At 49.6% G+C, this 24,005-nt stretch overlaps 1 protein-coding gene across 5 annotated transcripts in view; it reads left to right on the forward strand.

The window, feature by feature from the left end:
* PDE2A (phosphodiesterase 2A) overlaps positions 1 to 24,005 on the forward strand; it is an 806,220-nt gene that overhangs the window by 221,311 nt on the left and 560,904 nt on the right. For 3 of the 5 annotated variants that reach the window (XR_012220656.1, XM_073548490.1, XM_073548491.1), the window contains exons 1-2: positions 15,821 to 21,573; positions 21,982 to 22,054. Coding sequence is in view for 4 of the 5 variants with exons in the window: in XM_073548490.1 (XP_073404591.1) it covers positions 18,848 to 21,573; positions 21,982 to 22,054 (2,799 nt within the window). In the remaining variant the exon portion in view is untranslated. Of the gene's footprint in view, positions 1 to 15,820; positions 21,574 to 21,769; positions 22,055 to 24,005 lie in introns of those variants that run through there. The other 2 variants (XM_073548493.1, XM_073548492.1) reach the window with 2 other exon arrangements.

Raw genomic sequence — 24,005 nt, forward strand, 5'->3', positions numbered from 1 at the left:
TACCGGAGATCCCTTTAAGAAAGGCCTGGGGTCAGTACCTAAACGCGGAGTGGATTTGCCCTAACTTGCATACCAATGATCCACGGGATGGGGGATTCTTTTCTATCATGTGCTCTGCTCCTTTCTGGGGGGCAGACAATGGCTGGGAGCTTATGTTCCCGGGGATGCTAGATTTCTTCCACCATGTCAGTGTCTGCTGAGGTGTTGTCAAGTGGGAAAACTGTTGCTCATAGCAACCAATCACAGCTCAGCTTCTTTTAACCAGCTCTGATTAAATGAGAGATGCTTCGTGATTGGTTGCAAGGAAAACTGTTGCTCATAGCAACCAATCACAGCTCAGCTTCTTTTGAACAGCTCTAGTAAAATGAAAGATGCTTCGTGATTGGTTGGTGATACACACATACATACACATTCAGTTTTATATATAGAGATGAGTGTATGTATGTATGTGTGTGTGTATGTATCAAGCCATGCCCACTCCACATAGCCCCGCCCACTCCACAAGCAAAACCCCATATAATACATATCATATATATAAATATCTAATCTAATATATCTATTTCATAGACACATCCTCTTGACCACAACAGGCTATACTGCCACGGTCTATTGTTAGCGGCGTAGAAAATCGCATCATCAGCGGCCGCACACAGAGCCGCACTGCCAGGTTACATAACAACACATCTCCAGGAACTCCCTGCTCAGCGCCACCCGGCTCGGGACTATGGGATGGAGGATATATATGACGGGTATATGGGCACTTCAGCTAGTCGAATATAAAGTGCTTAGTGCTGATGAAAATAAAAAACTATCTTCATTTGTACCATATATTGTGTGGCTGTGCGGCCTTAATTCTTATTAACTGTTTTAGTACAATACTGATTTTGTTCTGATTATGATTCCCCTGATTTTTGATTTTTAATTATTAATTAATAAAATATTACATTTTATTATACTCCATCTTGGACTTTTATGTCAGGTTCTCCTTTTTTTGTTTTTCCCTACGGTATTTCCCGATGGTCCATGATTAGGTTTTTTATTGCCCTGTTCTTTTGGTTGCAGGGTTATATATATATTTTTCCACTTGGCGAATATATTTTAAATTACTACCTTTACATTGTCATCACCATGTTCCCATTAGCTTTCCTTTGTTTTATTTCTTTTACTGATACAATAGTATAGGATGGTAAGACAGTGAAGGCGACCAATAGTGGAACCACAGGTCAGAGGCAAATAATGAATCCAGATACCGATTCCAAACAACAGCTGTAGACATAGATCATGAATAGATAATATGCCAATGTAAAACTAAGTAAAGCCACCGGTGAATAAAAACAAAAGTAGTGGAAAATGGAAGGGGAAATCGAGGATGGTGGTGAAGATGATGACCTCAGACCTGCGGTGCCACGACCCCTACGCGCGTTTTGACTTATATGCCTTCTTCCGGGGGGAGTCAAAATACTTCAGTGGCCTGCACGGTGCCCCCATAATAATGCCAGCAATAGTGCCCACATAAAAATACTATCCAACCATAATATTAAAATAACAGTGACAGTAACAGCCAAGGTGGTCCATAATAACAATGCCAACCACATTGTCACCAATACTAGTGACAGTGCCCCGATAGCAATGACAGACATAGTGCCTCCATCACAGTCACCGGCCCTGCATACAGCTAATAATTGCGCTATATGCAGTAGAAATAATAGCATTATACAGAGCACATATATAGAGCACTTATAATAGTGCCACGCCATAGGGTCCACATATAATACTGCCATACAGTCCACATATAATAGTGCCATATAGTCCACATGTAATACTGTCATATAGGGCACATGTAATACTGCTATATAGTCCACATGTAATACTGCTATATAGTCCACATGTAATACTGCCATATAGTCCACATGCAATACTGCCATATAGTCCACATGCAATACTGCCATATAGTCCACATGTAATACTGTCATATAGTCTACATATGTGACATCGGCGGTTATGCCCGCCGATGCCCCTTCTGCTGCGGCGCGCGCTGCAGCGTTTCCTCACCTGCGCGCTCCCGCCCGGTCACGCGCCCGCCGTCCACTCGTCCTTATGGCGGCTCCTGGCTCCCGCCCCCTGGTTCGCGCTCGCCGCCTTCCGCGCTCTCTCTCCTGCGGTGGGTGGCGCTGAGGGGCGGGCTTGGGTGACGCACTTCCGGGGGTTGCTGTACTTCAGGCGTCCTCGCTGTTAGGAGGACGCCTGATGATTGTGTAGTTTTTCTGCACCCTCTGGCCTCTACAGTTCTCCTGTAGCTCAACCGCTTTCCGCCTGACTCGCCCTGTCGCCCCCTGTCTCGTGTCTCCCTTCCCTTCCAGTCTGCCTGGGCGCTGCCTTCCATCCCCGGTGCCGTCCTCTGTCTCCAGTCCGCCTTGGTCTTTCCACTGTCTGTCTTCCGTATTGTTTCTGTCCTGCGCCACTGGTCCCTGCTCGTTTTTCGCACCGTTGCCTCCTCTGTCCTTCTGTCCGTGGAGCCGTCCCTCTTGGTTCCGGCTGTCGCGGCTCCGTCCTCTGTGGTCCTGCCCCAAACGATCCCTGTATAGGGGTCGGTCTTCACCTGGTGTGCTCGGCCCAGGGGCTCCGGATCCGCGATCCAGAGGGTCCACTCTCTATCTTAGTTTTCCCTCTAGTATTACAGTATCATCAGGCCATGGACCCCGCCGGTGCCGCGGCTGCCACTCAAAAGGAGTTGCTCTTCCTTAGAGAAAATCAGACCCGTATCATGTCATTCATGAAGTCCATGGACACCCGGCTCTCCGCTCTTCAAACCGCAGACCCAGCACACGCACCTCTCTTAGTCAGTCTCCAGCAGGAGCTCGCACAACAGCGCGATGCTCAGTCTCACATTTTGGGGTATATGGCGTCCGTGGATGATCGGCTGCTTTCTTTGCAGTCCTCTGCGGCCGCTCCCACCCAAGCCCGGGACACCGTCTCTTTTCCTCCCCCCCCGTCTCGGTAAACCGCCCAGGTACTGTGGGGACCCAAAATTGTGTAGGGGATTTTTAAATCAGTGCAGATTGCACTTTGATCTGTCGCCCCAACAGTATCCTTCGGACCGTGCTAAAGTGGCCTTTATAATCTCCCATCTAGAGGGGGAGGCGTTGGCTTGGGTGAATCCATTATGGGAGAGGGATGACCCGGTGGTGACCAACATCCAGTGTTTTTTGGAGACATTCCGTAAGGTTTTTGATGAACCTGGACGCCTTGCTTCCTCCACAGAGGCCCTTTTTAACCTCAGCCAGGGGTCCCTTACGGTAGGGCAATACGCCATCCGTTTTCGGACCTTGTCCTCGGAGCTGGGGTGGAATAACGAAGCCCTGGTTGGTGCGTTTTGGAGAGGACTTTCTGGTAAAATCAAAGACGAGTTGGCCGGGCGTGACCTTCCCACCACCCTGGAAGATCTCATCTCCCTGGCTACTCGCATCGACCTGCGTTTTCAGGAACGCGCCAGAGAGTCAGCCAGGGAGAGGAGGCCCTTTAGGTTATACCAAGCTCCCATTCCGCGCACCGTTGCTCTCCCTAGTAACACCGCCCCTGAGCCCATGCAAGTAGATCGCATTAAGCTGTCTGAACAACGGCGTAAGGAGAGGATGACCAAGGGACTCTGTCTCTATTGTGGAGGGGCCAATCACTTCATACGCACTTGTCCTGAGAGACCGGGAAACGCATCCGCCTAGGCCAGGTAGGAGAGGGCCCCCTAGGTGATCCGACCCCCCTCTCTTCCACTTACTGTTTCAGCTCTGCTTATTTCAGGTCGGGGGCGTAGCTCTGTGGAGGCGTATGTGGACTCGGGCGCGGCAGGCAACTTCATCCACCAGGAGGAGGTTGACAGACTCCAGATTCCCGTGGTCGTCCTAAGTAACCCTCGAGCAATCACCTCCGTTGATGGCAAACCTCTTCCTGGGCTCATCACCACGGTAACCACTGAAGTAAACCTGCAAGTTGGCGCACTTCATTCTGAAAAGATTGCCTTTTATGTCCTGCCTCAGTTATCCCACGCCATTCTCTTGGGGCTACCTTGGCTTAGGCGGCATGAGCCAGTTATCGACTGGCGCTCCGGAGAGATCCTGCGCTGGGGGCACGCCTGCCATGTAAGCTGTTTACGTACCCTGGTCCGTTCCCATCCTCAGCTCAAGCCTACAGACCTCCCTGGTCTTCCTGTGCCATACCACGCCTATGCTGATGTTTTCTGCAAGAAAGAGGCGGATTCCCTGCCTCCGCACCGGCCTTATGACTGCCCAATCGACCTGATTCCTGGAGCGGTTCCTCCCAGAGGTAGAACATACCCTCTCTCTCCAGCCGAGACCGCTGCCATGACGGAATATATCCACGAAAATCTGTCCAAGGGGTTTATCCGAAAGTCCTCCTCTCCCGCAGGCGCGGGTTTTTTCTTTGTCCGGTAGAAAGATGGATCACTGCGGCCTTGCATTGATTACCGGGGTCTGAACAAAATCACCATCAAAAATCGTTACCCCCTTCCGTTGATTCCGGAGCTTTTTGACCGGCTGAGAGGAGCTCGGATCTTCACGAAGTTAGATCTGCGGGGAGCCTACAATTTGGTCCGAATCCGTGCTGGGGACGAGTGGAAGACGGCCTTCAATACCCGTGACGGGCATTACGAATACCTAGTCATGCCATTCGGCCTTTGCAATGCCCCCGCTGTGTTCCAAGAATTTATCAATGAGGTATTCCGGGATCTACTCTATTCTTGTGTTGTCATCTACCTGGACGACATTCTCGTTTTCTCCTCCGATCTGCCCTCTCATCGCAAAAGTGTACGCTTGGTCTTGCACCGCCTTCGAGAGAACCAACTCTACGCCAAGAACGAGAAATGCCTTTTTGAGCAGTCGTCACTACCCTTCTTGGGATATGTCGTCACTGACTCCGGGCTAAGGATGGATCCCGAAAAACTCGGTGCGGTACTCAAGTGGCCCCGTCCAGTGGGGATTAAGGCCATCCAGCGGTTTCTTGTGTTCGCAAACTATTACCGTCAGTTTGTGCCTCACTTTTCTACGGTTACCAAACCCATCACGGACCTGACCCGTAAGGGAACGAAGCCCAACAGCTGGTCCCCTGAAGCGGAAAACGCTTTCCAAACTCTGAAACGTTCTTTTGCGTCAGCACCCACTTTGCATCGGCCTGTGACCAGCAGACCCTTTGTCCTGGAAGTGGATGCCTCCTCCACTGGAGCGGGGGCGGTCCTGTCCCAGCAGGCTCCGTCCGGACGGCTGGTTCCTTGCGGCTTCTTTTCTAAAGTCTTTTCACCGGCGGAGTGCAACTACTCCATTGGAGACCGTGAATTACTGGCCATTAAGATGGCCTTGGCTGAATGGCGGTATTTACTCGAAGGAGCTGTACATCCCTTTACCATCCTCACTGACCACAAGAACCTGGCCTATCTGCAGTCTGCCCAAAGGCTCAATGCCCGGCAAGCCAGGTGGGCCCTGTTTTTCTCCCGCTTTGACTTCCGACCGGGTAATAGGAACATCAAGGCCGATGCCCTTTCCAGGTCGTTGCAGTCTTCAGACAGGGAGGAAGTCCCATCCTATATCATCGAGCCTACTAGGATGATCACCGTGGCTCCTCTGAGTTTCGCTATCCCTCCGCCCGGTAAGACCTTCGTCCCTCCAGGCAAACGTATAGAGGTGTTGGGCTGGGGACATTCCTCCAAAATTGCTGGACACGTTGGGACCAAGAAGACTCTCTTACTGCTTTCCCGGTATTATTGGTGGCCCACGCTTCGCCAGGATGTGATGGACTACGTGGCCTCTTGCACAATCTGTGCCCAGAATAAGGTGGCCAGGACTTTGCCCGCCGGTCTTCTTCACCCGTTGCCAGTTCCTGAGGCCCCCTGGCAGCAGATCGCCATGGACTTTGTGACTGACTTACCCCGCTCAGCCGGATGTACCACCATCTTAGTCGTGGCAGATCGCTTTTCCAAGATGGCCCATTTCATTCCCTTACCGGGACTACCGTCCGCCCCGAAGTTAGCTGAGATCTTCATCCACCAGGTCTTCAGGCTGCATGGTCTTCCTCAGCGGATTCTGTCAGATCGGGGGGTTCAGTTCACCTCCCGCTTCTGGAGGGCACTCTGCCGGCTTATGGGTACATCTCTCGACTTTTCCTCCGCATATCATCCTCAGACCAACGGGCAAGTGGAGCGAATTAATCAGGGGTTAACCACCTTCCTACGTCACTTCACCAACGCTCATCAGGACGACTGGGTTGCGCTCTTACCTTGGGCTGAATTCTCGCACAATAATCATCCCAGTGAATCTACCACCAGGTCACCTTTTTTTGTGGTAACCGGTCAAAACCCAGGTATTCCGTTGCCTTTTTCCACCTCTACAGGGGTACCCGCAGCCGATTCTCTTGCTAAAGAATTCTCGCAGATTTGGAGTGAGACCAGGGAAGCGCTCAAAAGTGCCAACGACCGAATCAAGAAACATGCAGACAAGAGACGGAAGGATGTGCCCCCGTACCATCCAGGTGACAAGGTCTGGCTTTCAACTCGACATATCCGTCTGAGAGTTCCCTCTTATAAGCTGAGTCCTCGGTACATTGGACCGTTTGAAGTGATTGGACGTATTAAAGCCGTGGCTTACAAACTGAGGTTGCCTGCTTCGCTCCGGGTGCCCAACGCCTTCCATGTCTCGCTCCTGAAACCCGTAGTCCTGAATCGGTTCCAACCAGTTTCCATCGTCCCTCCCTCACCTGCTATCTCGGATAACGTCTTCGAGGTCAAGGACATCTTGGCTATGAAAAAAGCCCGGGGTAAGACCCTTTTTCTTATCGATTGGGTGGGTTTTGGTCCCGAGGAGAGGTCCTGGGAGCCTCGGGAAAATATCAACGCCCCTCGCATTCTGAAAAAGTTTTTGGCCAATCTCAGTAAGGGACGGCGTAAGGGGAGGGGTACTGTGACATCGGCGGTTATGCCCGCCGATGCCCCTTCTGCTGCGGCGCGCGCTGCAGCGTTTCCTCACCTGCGCGCTCCCGCCCGGTCATGCGCCCGCCGTCCACTCGTCCTTACGGCGGCTCCTGGCTCCCGCCCCCTGGTTCGCGCTCGCCGCCTTCCGCGCTCTCTCTCCTGCGGTGGGTGGCGCTGAGGGGCGGGCTTGGGTGATGCACTTCCGGGGGTTGCTGTACTTCAGGCGTCCTCGCTGTTAGGAGGACGCCTGATGATTGTGTAGTTTTTCTGCACCCTCTGGCCTCTACAGTTCTCCTGTAGCTCAACCGCTTTCCGCCTGACTCGCCCTGTCGCCCCCTGTCTCGTGTCTCCCTTCCCTTCCAGTCTGCCTGGGCGCTGCCTTCCATCCCCGGTGCCGTCCTCTGTCTCCAGTCCGCCTTGGTCTTTCCACTGCCTGTCTTCCGTATTGTTTCTGTCCTGCGCCACTGGTCACTGCTCGTTTTTCGCACCGTTGCCTCCTCTGTCCTTCTGTCCGTGGAGCCGTCCCTCTTGGTTCCGGCTGTCGCGCCTCCGTCCTCTGTGGTCCTGCCCCAAACGATCCCTGTATAGGGGTCGGTCTTCACCTGGTGTGCTCGGCCCAGGGGCTCCGGATCCGCGATCCAGAGGGTCCACTCTCTATCTTAGTTTTCCCTCTAGTATTACAACATATAATACTGTCATATAGGGCACATGTAATACTGCCATATAGTCCACAGGTAATACTGCCATATAGTCCACATGTAATACTGTCATATAATCCACATGTAATACTGTCATATAGGGCACATGTAATACTGTCATATAGGGCACATGTAATACTGCTATATAGTCCACATATAATACTGCCATATAGTCCACATATAATACTGCCATATAGTCCACATATAATACTGCCATATAGTCCACATATAATACTGCCATATAGTCCACATATAATACTGCCATATAGTCCACATATAATACTGCCATATAGTCCACATCTAATACTGCCATATAGTCCACAGATAATACTGCCATATAGTCCACAGATAATACTGCCATATAGTCCACAGATAATACTGCCATATAGTCCACAGATAATACTGCCATATAGTCCACAGATAATACTGCCATATAGTCCACAGATAATACTGCCATATAGTCCACAGATAATACTGCCATATAGTCCACATGTAATACTGTCATATAGTCTACATGCAATACTGCCATATAGTCCACAGGTAATACTGCCATATAGTCCACATGTAATACTGTCATATAATCCACATGTAATACTGTCACATAGGGCACATGTAATACTGTCACATAGGGCACATGTAATACTGTCATATAGTCCACATGTAATACTGTCATATAGTCCACAGATAATACTGCCATATAGTCCACAGATAATACTGCCATATAGTCCACAGATAATACTGCCATATAGTCCACAGATAATACTGCCATATAGTCCACAGATAATACTGCCATATAGTCCACAGATGATACTGCCATATAGACTACATGTAATACTGCCATATAGTCCACAGGTAATACTGCCATATAGTGCACATCTAATATACCCTTGACGCCCTGGTGAATGAGGAGCCATGAATAATATGGACATTTTCCTACAGCCAGGAGCTTTGTGTATCAGAATCCGCCTGTTTATCCTGCCGCAATCCCCTAATTCTGTCCCGTTAATCCGCCCTGAGAAGCCCAATTCCCGCGGCTGTAATCTTCCTCAGGGGCCGTCCTCGGTGTCTCGCCCGCGTCTTCTCACATCTCAGAGCGCTTTATCCCGGCTAAGAAGACAAATTCCAGCATTGTTTCTCCACAAATCCCCAGAGTGTCCAGCTGTGAAGGTTTCCACCTCTGGGAGATAATCCCGATATACATCAACTCGTAATCCTAATTCCTGCTGTGATCCGGCCTCCTTACTGCTGTAGTGACTTCCACACTCCTCACAGAATCTGATAACATTCATGTTAAAAAATCATATCTTTCCCAGTCATATTTTGGTGATATCTCCTCCACATTTTTCCTGGTGTGAACTGTGACAATTATCCCCCGTACCCATCGGTGGCTCCGTCCTGCTCTGTCTGGGACGCTTCCCATCAGTTTGGTGCCATGTTATTATATGACATGAATCCTGTGCCTTATCTCACGTGGTAATTCCGATTTCTGCACTTAATCCCATTTAATCACCTTCTTCTGCTTCATTCTCATTGTGATGACTGATTTCCTAACAAAATAACCGTTAATCCCATTAGTTAATCCTCATTGAATCAGTGCCTCCTCTCTTGGTTGGGCGATTCCTAATCTCTCACCTTTTGAAATACTTAATAACATTAATTCCTTTTTGAAATTTGTAATTCTGCATCTTAATCCTAATTCCTGTGAAGCGGTATGATAATCCAGATTGTCCCACTTTATAATCCACATGCAGTACCTGACAGATTCATAATCTAATTTCACTAATTGTTCAGTAATTTTCCTGACTTTATTAATCTTAATCTCACACCAATATTCTAATCTGATAACCTTAATTACTGCACTAATATATATTTATTAATCCCAGAATCTCTAGTATTTTTTCCTGCTGCATAATCCTGAAAAGTTCCTATAAAATAATCCAACACCCAGAGTTCTCTCCCTACTGGATAATCTCACATTCTGCGCCGCGGTATTGCTTTCTAGTTCTATTACATCCATTGTTTTTCCAATAAAGAACCTTTAAAGAAGCTTCCGATTCATTACCAGGATAATTCCAAATCCTTCAGTGTTATTTTCTCCTATAATCTGTATGCTGCGATCCCTCATTATAATCACAGATCTTGTACAATTATATCAGTATTATAATCATAAATGCATCATAACCTAAATGCAAATCCTTTCTTAATTCTACTTTTCTCCAATATCATAATATCTGTCACGGGGTCCTTCTCCGATACCACACAATCAACAGAGTGAGGGAAGGGTGAACAATCCCAAGACCTATATTACAGGCAAAATTAGAAGGTCCATAAACAATCCACCACACTGAGGATAGAATACTCCAGAACAAGAATGTAGTCCAGTAACAGGATAAAATGTCCAGGGAGACAAGATTCCAAAACTCTAGCACTAGAGGATAAAATGGGTCCTTCTCTCTGAAGTGCAGTCTTTACACGATCCTCTCCACACAGGAACTGACCAGTCCAGCTCCTGTCCTCCCCACCCCCTTCCTTGTGTCCAGAGGTAGTCAAACAGGTTGGGGCGGTTTGCAGGCCTCCCAGAGAAGAACAAAGGAGCCTTGAGGATTAAGAAACTACAGGGGGTCATCAAGAGACAGATACAGTCAGGCTATAGACATACAAGGCAACAAAAAACCACTATGAAAATAAGTGAAATAGAAATATACACAAAATGATATCCACATAGCCTATCACACCATCACAATATCTATAAAAAATACTCAAAACTCCTAAAGATACAAAGCATGAAAGTAGATAACTAGTCATAATATACATGATAGGATTTTGTCTTCAGCCACCACTAGGGGGAGCTCCCTGTATACAGAGATACAATATAAGATCCTGTCTGGAGTCACCACTAGGGGGAGCTCCCTGTATACAGAGATGCATGTTAAGATCCTGTCTGCAGCCACCACCAGGGGGAGCTCCCTGTATACAGAGATACAGGATAAGATCCTGTCTGTAGTCACCACTAGGGGGAGCTCCCTGTATACAGAGATACATGATAAGATCCTGTCTGCAGTCACCACTAGGTGGAGCTCCCTGTATACAGAGATACATGATAAGATCCTGTCTGCAGCCACCACTAGGTGGAGCTCCCTGTATACAGAGATAAGATCCTGTCTGCAGTCACCACTAGGGGGAGCTCCCTGTATACAGAGATACATGATAAGATCCTGTCTGCAGCCACCACTAGGAGGAGCTCCCTGTATACAGAGATACATAATAGGGATCTGTCTGCAGTCACCACTAGGGGGAGAAGTTTTATCCTCCTGTTCGCAGCTGGAGCGTCCGTATCCGTTGCAGTGAGCGACTGCACCACCGTATCACACGTGGATGTGTCAGTAGCTTTGCCTTCTCTCTCCTGAGTTCACACTCACACAGATCTATCCTGTACAGAGCTCCTGCTCTGCTGTTTGCAAACCAAACACTAACACACCCAAACCTCAACTGAAAGATTAAATGGGAATCGTGGACAAGGGCCACTCTCATAACCCAGAGTGCGGGGAGAGATCAGTCCCACTGCCATCCTACACATCTCTCCAAAAAGAACGGCCCATGGTAGGTTTTCTTAAATCCGACTTGGTCAGACAGTCTGACTAAATCCACTCTCACATTGTATCCACAGGAGTGTCTGTAATCACAGTGCTCAGCATGCCTCTGTGCGTATTCTGGGGGACACATAGAGACCCTAGTATAGGATTGCCCTCACTAGGTTAGTGATTTCTCAGCTGGACAGTGAGACTTGTCTGCAGTTGCTGGATCTTAATTACATGTTACAGATGTAATAACTATAAAGGTGCAGCGTCTGCTCCAGAGAACACTCAGTAACGGAGACTAATCATCCTGATCATGTGATCGCTCGCTTCTTGTGCGCCGCGGAGTCTTTAGTTCCCAGCATGTGGGTAATATTAATAATAAAGGAACGTTATGTGGTAACAATCAGACGTGTGATTGCTACATTGTATAAATATACCGTAACGAGTAACGTTTATGTGCACGACCCCCAGAGGACCAGACGCGGATCGCCTGCGGAGTGATGGCGGCTCACTGAAAAGAAACAGTTTTATGTAATCTTGGAAAATAATAATAGTATAAAAGAGTCATCAGGAGCCAAGAGCTGAACTCCGCACACCTGAGACAGGAGCGCCGCCCCGCATAACACACGGCAAACTAATACGCTGCATTCCCCGAGTACTGATGGTAGTATAATACTCTGTACTCCCCCCCCCCCCCCGGTACCTGCAGTATCTCACTCTGTACTCCCCCCGGTACCTGGAGTATAATACTCTGTACTCCCCCCCCCCCCCGGTACCTGCTGTATAATACTAAGTACTCCCCCCCCCCCCCCGGTACCTGCAGTATAATACTCTGTACTCCCCCCCCCGGTACCTGCAGTATATCACCCTGCACTCCTCCCCCCCGGTGCCTGCAGTATAATACTCTGTACTCCCCCCCCCGGTACCTGCAGTATAATGCTCTGTACTCCCCCCCCGGTACCTGCAGTGTCTCAATCTGTACTCGCCCCGGTACCTGGAGTATAATACTCTGTACTCCCCCCGAGTACCTGCAGTATAATACTCTGTACTCCCCCCCCCCCCCCCCCCCCGGTACCTGCAGTATCTCACTCTGTACTCCCCCCCCCCCGGTACCTGGAGTATAATACTCTGTACTCCCCCCGGGTACCTGCAGTATATCACTCTGTACTCCCCCCGGTACCTGCAGTATATCACTCTGTACTCCCCCCCCGGTACCTGCAGTATAATACTCTGTACCCCCCCGGTACCTGCAGCAGTATAATACTCTGTACTCCCCCCCCCCCCCCCCCCCGGTAACTGCAGTATAATACTAAGTACTCCCCCCCCCCCGATACCTGCAGTATAATTCTAAGTACTCCCCCCCGGTACCTGCAGTATAATACTCTGTACTCCCCCCCGGTACCTGCAGTATCTCACTCTGTACTCCCCCCAGTACCTGGAGTATAATACTCCGTACTCCCCCCCCCCCCCCCCCCCGGTACCTGCAGTATAATACTCAGTACTCCCCCCCCCCCCCGGTACCTGCAGTATAATACTAAGTACTCCCTCCCGGTACCTGTAGTATAATACTCTGTACTCCCCCCTCCCCCGTTACCTGCAGTATAATACTAAGTACTCCCCCCCCGGTACCTGCAGTATAATACTCTGTACTCCCCCCCCCCCCCCCCCCGGTACCTGCAGTATAATACTCTGTACTCTCCCTCCCCCCCCCCGGTACCAGCAGTATAATACTAGGTACTCTCCCCCGGTACCTGCAGTATGATACTATGCATCCCCCCCGGTACCTGCAGTATAATACTCTGTACCTGTACTACCCCCCCGGTACCTGCAGTATCTCACTCTGTACTACCCCCCCGGTACCTGCAGTATAGTACTCTGTACCCCCCCGGTACCTGCAGTATCTCACTCTGTACTACCCCCCCGGTACCTGCAGTATCTCACCCTGCACTCCCCCCCAGTACCTGCAGTATAGTACTCTGTACTCCCCCCTGCCCCCCCCCCCCAGTGCCAGCAGTATAATACTAGGTACTCCCCCGGTACCTGCAGTATATCACTCCGTACTCCCCCCAGTACCTGCAGTATAATACTACGTACTCCTCCCCGGTACCTGCAGTATCTCACTCTGTACTACCCCCCCCGGTACCTGCAGTATAGTACTCTGTACCCCCCCCGGTACCTGCAGTATCTCACTCTGTACTACCCCCCCGGTACCTGCAGTATCTCACCCTGCACTCCCCCCCAGTACCTGCAGTATAGTACTCTGTACTCCCCCCTGCCCCCCCCCCAGTGCCAGCAGTATAATACTAGGTACTCCCCCGGTACCTGCAGTATATCACTCCGTACTCCCCCCAGTACCTGCAGTATAATACTACGTACTCCTCCCCGGTACCTGCAGTATATCACTCTGTACCCCCCCCCCAGTACCTGCAGTATATCACTCTGTACTCCCCCCGGTACCTGCAGTATAATACTACGTAACATCCTCACCTGTGACCTGTTTGATTGTAATCAATGTGTGTGCATAAAAGCTGAGTGAGTTTCTGGGATCCAGACAGACTCTTGCCTCTTTCATCCAGCCACTGACATTTCTGAATTGAGTCATGGGGAAAGCAAAAGAATTGTCAATGGATCTATGGGAAAAGGTAGTTGAACTGTATAAAACAGGAAAGGGATACAAAAAGATATCCAAGGAATTGATAATGCCAGTCAACAGCGTCCTAACTGTGATTAACAGATGGAAAATCAGGGGCTCTGTAAAAAGAAAACCACAGTCAGGTAGACCAACAAAAATTTTACCCACAACTGCCAGGAAAATTGTTTGGGATGCAAAGAAAAACTCACAAATAACATCAGCTGAAATACTGGACTCTCTGAAAACTAGCGGTGTGGCTGTTTCATGATACACAATAAGGAGGCACTTGAAGAAAAATGGGCTGCATGGTCGAGTCACCAGAAGAAAGCCATTACTGCGCAAATGCCACAAAGTATCTTGCCTGCAATATGCAAAACAGCAGAGACAAGCCTCAAAACTTCTGGAACAAGGTAATTTGGAGTGATGAGACCAAAATTGAACATTTTGACCACAACCAAAATCTTTACATTTGGAGATCGTCAACAAGGTCTATGATGAAAGGAACACCATTCCTACAGTAAAGCACAGAGGAGCATCGCTGATGTTTTGGGGATGTGTGAGCTACAAAGGCAAAGGAAACGGTCAAAGTTGAAGGAAAGATGAATGCAGCACATTATCAGCAAATACTGTAGGCAAATTTGCAATCATCAGCCCAGAAGCTGCGCATGGGCCGCACTTGGACTTTCCAACATGGCCTTGTGTTTTGGATTGTTGTCAAGTTGACCTGTCATTGGCTACAGCAGAACAAAGTCAAGGTTCTGGAGTGGCCATCTCAGTCTCCTGACCTCAATATCATTGAGCCACTCTGGGGAGATCTCAAGCGAGCAGTTCATGCTAGATAGCCCAGGAATTTACAGGAACTGGAGGCTTTTTGCTAAGAAGAGTGGGCAGCTTTACCATCTGAGAAAATAAATAACCTCATCCAGAAGGCAGTAGTGTGGACAATAAGGGGTAGGAGAGTGGAGAATGAGGGGCAGGAGTGTGGGGAATGAGGGGCAGGAGTGTGGGGAATGAGGGGCAATAGTGTGTGTGGAGAATGAGGGGCGGGAATGTGGAGAATAAGGGGCAAGAGTCTGGGGCATGAGGGGCAGGAGTCTGGGGAATGAGGGGCAGCACTGGGAATATTAAGGTGTCAGTACAATGTAACAACTTATGGAATCTTAATCATTGTAACCATAGAAACGTCCAATTAACGCTGAAGCAGCAAAATATTAAAACCAAAACTTGTGCCAGTGTCAGAACATTTGGCCACAGTTATTATCATGTGGACTACTACCCCTAATATTCCCACATCATCCCGTCAGCCTGGGGTCAGAACCAGAGCACTGAGTGGATTTGCCCTGACTTCCTTACCAATGGTCCCTTTAAGGCCTGTTTCACACTTCAGTTTTTTTGTGTCAGTTAAAATCCGCCAAAATGGCAGAAAGCGAATCCGTTGCTAACTGATGTGAACGGATGCCACCGGACCGTTTTTTTTGATGGATCCGATGAATGAAGAATTTTAAAGGAATCGCAGGAGAGAGAGAGAGAGAGAGAGAGAGAGAGAGAGTTTTTTTTTTTTTTTCCAGGCGCCAGAACAGACTTTAGGGTTAAATTTCCGGCTGAGTGAAGACTTTTGGACATGCGCAGTGTGAAGTGCGGATCCTGCCGCCCGAAAAAACGTTACATGCTCCGTTCAGGAATGTCGGCGGACGGTAAAATTTTGTCGGATCTGCAAAAAAACGGATCCAACGGATGGCCATACGTCAAGATCTGCCGGTAATGCAACTCAATGGGGAAAAAAACCGTATCCGCCAAACAAAATGGCGGATCCGTTTTTTTTGCAAAACGGCGGATCTTGACTGATGGACAAAAACTGAAGTGTGAAACAGGCCTAAGAGGGAAGATGTGCCTATGGGATGGGGGATGTTGGTTGGGGATATGGGCGGGGGGGGGGATTCCTTTCTGTCCTGTGCTCTCTGCTTCTTTCTGGGGGGTAGACAATGGCTGGGAGCTTATGTTCCCGGGGATGCTAGATTTCTCCATCCCAGTTACTGTCTGCTGAGGTGTCATGGAGTGAGATAACTGTTGCTCATAGCAACCAATCACAGCTCAGCTTCCTTTAAACAGCTCGGGTGAAATGAAAGATGCCTTGTGATTTGGTTGGTGATACATACACACACACACACATATACATTCAATTTTATGTATATAGCTTACATTTCACTTCTTCATGTGACTCTGAGCTGTAATCGTAGCTGCTCCAGTAGACAAGGAGTTAATAGTTACACACCTGCAGTTCCTCACTGTGACCACTAGGGCTGAGATGTAGTCGGCGCCCTCTAGTGGAAAACGAAGTCACTGTGATCATTCTCATTGCTAAATAACTGACGATTATTTCCAGTGAGCTGAGGAGTCTAATCCCGGGATAAAGCGTTCTGGAAGCGTCGCTACATCATGTGCCATTTATGAAATAAGCCAGAAAATACACAACACACAAGTAAGACAAACAGGAAACACGGACAGTAAGCAGACCTAATACTGGAAGGGAAAGCTGCAGTCCTATGTAACGCCACAGATAACACAGTGATGAGTCTCTGCGAACCGATAATGTAGTAGATGTCACCTGCAGTCCTATGTAACACCACAGATAACATAGGGATAACTCTGAGTACATATAATGGAGTAGATGTCCCCTGCAGTCCTATTTAATAACACAGTGATAACTCTCTGAGTACAGATAATGTAGTAGATGTCACCTGCAGTCCTATGTAACACCACAGATAACACAGTGATAACTCTGAGTACAGATAATGTAGTAGATGTCACCTGCAGTCCTATGTAACACCACAGATAACACAGTGATAACTCTGAGTACAGATAATGTAGTAGATATCATCTGCAGTCCTATGTAAAACCAGATAATACTGTGATAACTCTGACTACAGATAATGTAGTAGATGTCACCTGCAGTCCTATGTAACACCACAGATAACACAGTGATAACTCTGACTACAGATAATGTAGTAGATGCCACCTGCAGTCCTATGTAACACAACAGATAACACAGGGATAACTCTGAGTACAGATAATGGAGTAGATGTCACCAGCACTCCTATGTAACACCACAGATAACAGTGATAACTCTGAGTACAGATAATGTAGTAGATGTCACCAGCACTCCTATGTAACACCACAGATAACATAGGGATAACTCTCCGAGTACAGATAATGGAGATGTCACCTGCAGTCCTATGTAACACCACAGATAACACAGTGATAACTCTCTGAGTACAGATAATGTAGTAGATGTCACCTGCATTCCTATGTAACAGCACAGATAACAGTGTTAACTCTCTGAGTACAGATAATGTGGTAGATACCACCTGCAGTCCTATGTAACACCACAGATAACACAGTGATAACTCTCTGAGTACAGATAATGTAATATATGTCACCTGCAGTCCTATGTAACGTCCGGGACGTTCTCATTAGTTTGCTGCTTTTTTATTTTTCTGTTGAACTAAAATTCAGAAGCAAAATCTGATTCTCATTTTTGACATTCAGGAAATTTACTCTGAAAATCACTTCTGTCAGTCACCAGGTATTTCTGCCACCAGTGGGGGTGTCCTTACTTTACCAGAAGGAACCAATGATATTGTCCACGTGTAATAATACACCTGCAGTCCTATGTAACAACACAGAGTCAGATTTTGAGCATTATACCCAGTATACAAGATAGGAGAAGTGATACTGTGCAGTGTGTGCAGAGCCTTACAAAAGTCTTCACACCTCGTGATTGTTTCCACGTTATACCCACAAACTCAAATGTATTTTCTTGGGATTTTCTGTGACACCAACACAAAGTAACAAGTATTAGTGACGTGTAAAGGAAATGATAGCAGGTTTCCTAATTATATTAAAAATATAAATTTGAACATTGTTCTGTGCATTAGTCTTCAGCCCCCTGTTGTATGATGCCAATCAATACAATTCTGAATGATCATTCACCTACAGAAGTCTCACAAATAGGACATTGTTTCCACCTGGGTGTGATTTCTTGTCAGTATAGCTACAGCTGTTCTGTGAAGGCCACAGAGGTCTGTGTGAGAACATCAGGGATCAAACAGCATCATGAAAACCAAGGAGCCCACCAGACATGTCAGGGATAAAGTTGTGGAGATGAGTAAGGCAGGGTTAGGTTCTAAAAAATAACCTAAGCTCTGAATGAGTGACAAGAGACTACAGCCGCCTGTGTGCAAACACTGAGTATATGAAGTATGAAAGCGGCACTGCTGTATAGAACATTTACTATATAATTGGCTAATTCTGTCTGTAACCGAAATCCCGCGTCGCTGATTGGTCACGCCCGGCTGGGTGCGACGACTCAGCGACAGGAACGCTGCACGCCTCTGCTATCAGCGGGAGATCTGCGGTGCGGAGAGAGATATTCTAGAATACCCGATGCGTTAGGATGGGGCCGCCATCGAGTACTCATATAATGAAGGGTCACAGCATGGCAGCGCTGCCCGTCAGCCTATGTGCGCACCTTGCGGAACTTTCTGCGCAGAATCTGCATCTCTTAGCAGAATCCGCAGGTCACAATCAGCGCGTTTTGTAGGCGGATTTCCTGTGGCTATACAGCAGCTTTCCCCGGCTTTTTTACACCTGCGGATTCCTACAATGGAAGAGGTGTAGAAACGCTGCGGAATCCACACAAAGAACTGACATGCCGCGGGAACAAAAAAGCGCAGTGTTTCCGCACGGATTTTTCCGCAGCATGTGCACAGCAAATTTGTTTCCCCATAGAATAACATTGTGCTGTAAATCAGTAGGAAATCCGCACCGTGTGCACAGAGCCTCAGGCGGCTTTTATGTAATGCTGCTTTATAGTTACAGTTTATAGCATGGGAGATGCCTGTGTGATAAGTGTCAGGTCTAACGGTGACCGGGGCGGAGGGCGCAAGAGGATCCGCCACTATGTGCTCAAATGCCCCTTATTTATAGAGGAGGATGTATCCGGGGGTCCGAGACCGGCAGTGACCTACTGCTTGTATCTATCCATCCATCCATCTATCTTTCTCTCTATCCATCTATCTGTTATCTATCCATCCATCCATCCCCTCTCATCTCTCCATCCATCCCCTCTCATCTCTCCATCCATCCATCCATCCATCCCCTCTCATCTCTCCATCCATCCATCCACTCTCATCTCTCCATCCCTCCATCCATCCATCCATCCCCACTCATCTCTCCATCCATCCCCACTCATCTCTCCATCCCTCCATCCATCCATCCCCTCTCATCTCTCCATCCATCCCCTCTCATCTCTCCATCCCTCCATCCATCCCCTCTCATCTCTCCATCCCTCCATCCATCCCCTCTCATCTCTCCATCCATCCCCTCTCATCTCTCCATCCATCCATCCATCCCCTCTCATCTCTCCATCCATCCATCCCCTCTCATCTCTCCATCCCCTCTCATCTCTCCATCCCCTCTCATCTCTCCATCCCCTCTCATCTCTCCATCCATCCATCCCCTCTCATCTCTCCATCCATCCCCTCTCATCTCTCCATCCATCCCCTCTCATCTCTCCATCCCTCCCCTCTCATCTCTCCATCCCTCCCCTCTCATCTCTCCATCCCTCCATCCCTCCCCTCTCATCTCTCCATCCCTCCATCCATCCCCTCTCATCTCTCCATCCATCCATCCCCTCTCATCTCTCCATCCCCTCTCATCTCTCCATCCCCTCTCATCTCTCCATCCCCTCTCATCTCTCCATCCCCTCTCATCTCTCCATCCATCCCCTCTCATCTCTCCATCCATCCCCTCTCATCTAACCATCCCTCCATCCATCCCCTCTCATCTCTCCATCCATCCCCTCTCATCTCTCCATCCATCCATCCCCTCTCATCTCTCCATCCATCCATCCATCCCCTCTCATCTCTCCATCCATCCATCCATCCCCTCTCATCTCTCCATCCATCCATCCATCCCCTCTCATCTCTCCATCCATCCATCCCCTCTCATCTCTCCATCCATCCATCCCCTCTCATCTCTCCATCCATCCATCCCCTCTCATCTCTCCATCCATCCATCCCCTCTCATCTCTCCATCCATCCATCCATCCCCTCTCATCTCTCCATCCATCCATCCATCCCCTCTCATCTCTCCATCCATCCCCTCTCATCTCTCCATCCATCCCCTCTCATCTAACCATCCCTCCATCCATCCCCTCTCATCTCTCCATCCATCCATCCATCCCCTCTCATCTCTCCATCCATCCATCCATCCCCTCTCATCTCTCCATCCATCCATCCATCCCCTCTCATCTCTCCATCCATCCATCCATCCCCTCTCATCTCTCCATCCATCCATCCATCCCCTCTCATCTCTCCATCCATCCATCCCCTCTCATCTCTCCATCCATCCATCCATCCCCTCTCATCTCTCCATCCATCCATCCATCCCCTCTCATCTCTCCATCCATCCATCCCCTCTCATCTCTCCATCCATCCATCCCCTCTCATCTCTCCATCTCTCCATCCATCCATCCATCCCCTCTCATCTCTCCATCCATCCCCTCTCATCTCTCCATCCATCCATCCCCTCTCATCTCTCCATCCATCCATCCCCCCCCTCTCATCTCTCCATCCATCCATCCCCTCTCATCTCTCCATCCATCCATCCCCTCTCATCTCTCCATCCATCCATCCCCTCTCATCTCTCCATCCATCCCCTCTCATCTCTCCATCCATCCATCCCCTCATCTCTCCATCCATCCATCCTCTCATCTCTCCATCCATCCATCCCCTCTCATCTCTCCATCCATCCATCCCCTCTCATCTCTCCATCCATCCATCCTCTCATCTCTCCATCCATCCATCCCCTCTCATCTCTCCATCCATCCATCCCCTCTCATCTCTCCATCCATCCATCCCCTCTCATCTCTCCATCCATCCATCCATCCCCTCTCATCTCTCCATCCCTCCATCCATCCCCTCTCATCTCTCCATCCCTCCATCCATCCATCCCCTCTCATCTCTCCATCCCTCCATCCATCCATCCCCTCTCATCTCTCCATCCCTCCATCCCCTCTCATCTCTCTCCATCCCTCCATCCCCTCTCATCTCTCCATCCCTCCATCCATCCCCTCTCATCTCTCCATCCATCCATCCTCTCATCTCTCCATCCCTCCATCCTCTCATCTCTCCATCCATCCATCCCCTCTCATCTCTCCATCCCTCCATCCTCTCATCCCTCCATCCATCCCTCCATCCCCTCTCATCTCTCCATCCATCCATCCATCTATCCCCTCTCATCTCTCCATCCATCCATCCATCCTCTCATCTCTCCATCCATCCCTCCATCCCCTCTCATCTCTCCATCCATCCATCCATCCCCTCTCATCTCTCCATCCATCCATCCATCCCCTCTCATCTCTCCATCCCTCCATCCCCTCTCATCTCTCCATCCATCCATCCTCTCATCCCTCCATCCATCCTCTCATCCCTCCATCCATCCATCCTCTCATCTCTCCATCCATCCATCCATCCATCCCCTCTCATCCATCCATCCCTCCATCCCCTCTCATCTCTCCATCCATCCATCCCTCCATCCCCTCTCATCTCTCCATCCATCCATCCTCTCCCTCTCATCTCTCCCTCCCCCCTGTGCCTCCCCCCCGGCCGTGTTCGCCCCTCACTCCGGCAGCAGGTGGGCGCAGACCCCGGGCGGTGAGGACCGCTGGCTGCAGCGGGCGGCACTAGGACCCGGCGGGCCCCGGGGAGCGGCGCAGGCTCCGGCACAGCCGCTGCTCGCTCCTCGCCCCCCGCTTGCGGCTCCGGTACCGCAGTGATGTGGATCCTGCGCTCCGCTTGCCCCATCGCTCTGGGCGGCAGCAGGTGCGTCTCCCCTTATGGTTCGGAGCCCGGGGTGGGAGCGAGGGATGGCACCGGGGAGGGGCGGCCGTGCACAGAGGACGTGCCGCCCCTCCAGGACCGCCGGGTGCCCACCGTCCATGCAGAGCGCGGAGTGCATGTGCGCGCGGAGAGTGTGCGGCGGCGGCGGCAGCATGGTCCTCAGCCTGCACCACATTCTCACTGCCCTTCTCCATTTCTTTAGACGGGGGCAGCAGGCTTTCCTGAAGGCTGAAGACTCCGCCGCTCCGGGAGGAGGATGCTCCGAAGCCCTACAGGTAAGAGGCAGGGTGGACAGCACCGTCACCTGGCAGCAGGGGGCAGCACCCTCACCTGGCAGCAGGGTGGGCAGGGGGCAGCACCCCCTCCTGGTAGCAGGTTGGGCAGGGGCAGCACCCCCACCTGGTTTTTGGCTGCACCCTGTGCCGATTGCTATAGACTGGTAGGATTTGGGTAGAAGGTGCCAGCTGCTCATGGCACAATCACCCCCATCTTGTCTGAAGGTTGTACTCACCTTAGAGTTGGCACAAGTGTGGACTGTAGGCAGCAGGTAGCACCTGAGTGGAGGCCGCAGCACATGGGGTGTCCTGCGCCTTCTGGCAGCCATGTGAGAAGTGGCATTTAAGTTGCAGCAAGTCTCACCAGGTGCGAGAGGTTTACCTGCCGCAGGGGCGGATGGGAGTTGTAGTGTCGGGCTTTATCATTGATGCCCCCTCTATGAGCTGAGGGGTCACACTGGTGAGAGTTGGGTTCGGGCCCTCGTGTCACAGGTGCCCCCGGCCGAGGAGCAGTGTGCCGCAGGTCTTTGCTGGGCGCCCGTGGGGTCCGACAAGACTGGGAGAGTGGTGATTATTGTTGGGCAGCAGATCCCGGGCAGCCGCTGCCGCAGGTTGTGGCCGAGAAATCTTTGTTTTTATTAATGTTATTCTGATACATTGTGACATCTCAATGGTGATAAAGCTAAATCCTGCGGGGGTCTGCGGCCCGCGGGTGGGGAACTACTACTCCCAGCAGGTGCTGCTCAGTCTGCAGAATGTTCTGTCATCGACTTATTGATTGCAATGAAACGTAGGAAATTATCCGGAAAATATTATATCTGGTGTCACCGCCCGTCACAGGGAGCGCGGGATTCAGCCGAAGCGACAATGATGGAGGTTGTGCTACTATGTAAATGCAGAATATAATAGGATAGATCACATCATAGGAAATGCAACATGTAACAGATAATGTGGGAGATGTCACCTGCAGTCCTATGTAACACCACAGATAACACAGTGATAAGTCTCTGAGTACAGATATTGTAGTAGATGTCACCTGCAGTCCTATGTAACACCACAGATAACACGGTGATAACTCTCTGAGTACAGATAATGTGGGAGATGTCACCTGCAGTCCTATGTAACACCACAGATAACACAGTGATAACTCTCTGAGTACAGATAATGTAGTAGATGTCACCTGCAGTCCTATGTAACACCACAGATAGCACAGGGATAACTCTCTGAGTACAGATAATGGAGTAGATGTCACCTGCAGTCCTATGTAACACCACAGATAACACGGTGATAACTCTCTGAGTACAGATAATGTGGGAGATGTCACCTGCAGTCCTATGTAACACCACAGATAACACAGTGATAACTCTCTGAGTACAGATAATGTGGTAGATGTCACCTGCAGTCCTATGTAACACCACAGATAGCACAGGGATAACTCTCTGAGTACAGATAATGGAGTAGATGTCACCTGCAGTCCTATGTAACACCACAGATAACACGGTGATAACTCTCCGAGTACAGATAATGTAGTAGATGTCACCTGCAGTCCTATGTAACACCACAGATAACAGTGATAACTCTCTGAGTACAGATAAGGTAGTAGGTGTCTCCTGCAGTCCTATGTAACAGCACAGTTCCATGTAACGTCATTAGTTGTAGTCGGGATCTTTCTCATATCAGGGTTCTTTCATCCTTTAGAACAGATCTCGATGTGACACCTGGGATTAACCTCGCCCTAATGGACAATCCACTTATAGCCCCCGGGGGGGCCGTGTGCTCGGGGCCCAGGGAAGCTTCCTAATCTCCCTGAAGACCCCGGAGCAGCGGCGGCCGGACTCCTCTTAATCTTAGCGGTGATATCATAGTCTCACTCGTCTTCTGTTCCTTTAAGGAATCACATGGCAGCGAGTGATCAGTAGTAAGGGGCCTCGGCTGGGCCCCGGGGCCCTGC

The sequence above is a fragment of the Dendrobates tinctorius genome, unplaced genomic scaffold (genome assembly GCF_039654945.1).
Source record: "Dendrobates tinctorius isolate UK_male_01 unplaced genomic scaffold, ASM3965494v1 ptg000157l, whole genome shotgun sequence".
Taxonomy (NCBI): Eukaryota; Metazoa; Chordata; class Amphibia; order Anura; family Dendrobatidae; genus Dendrobates; species Dendrobates tinctorius.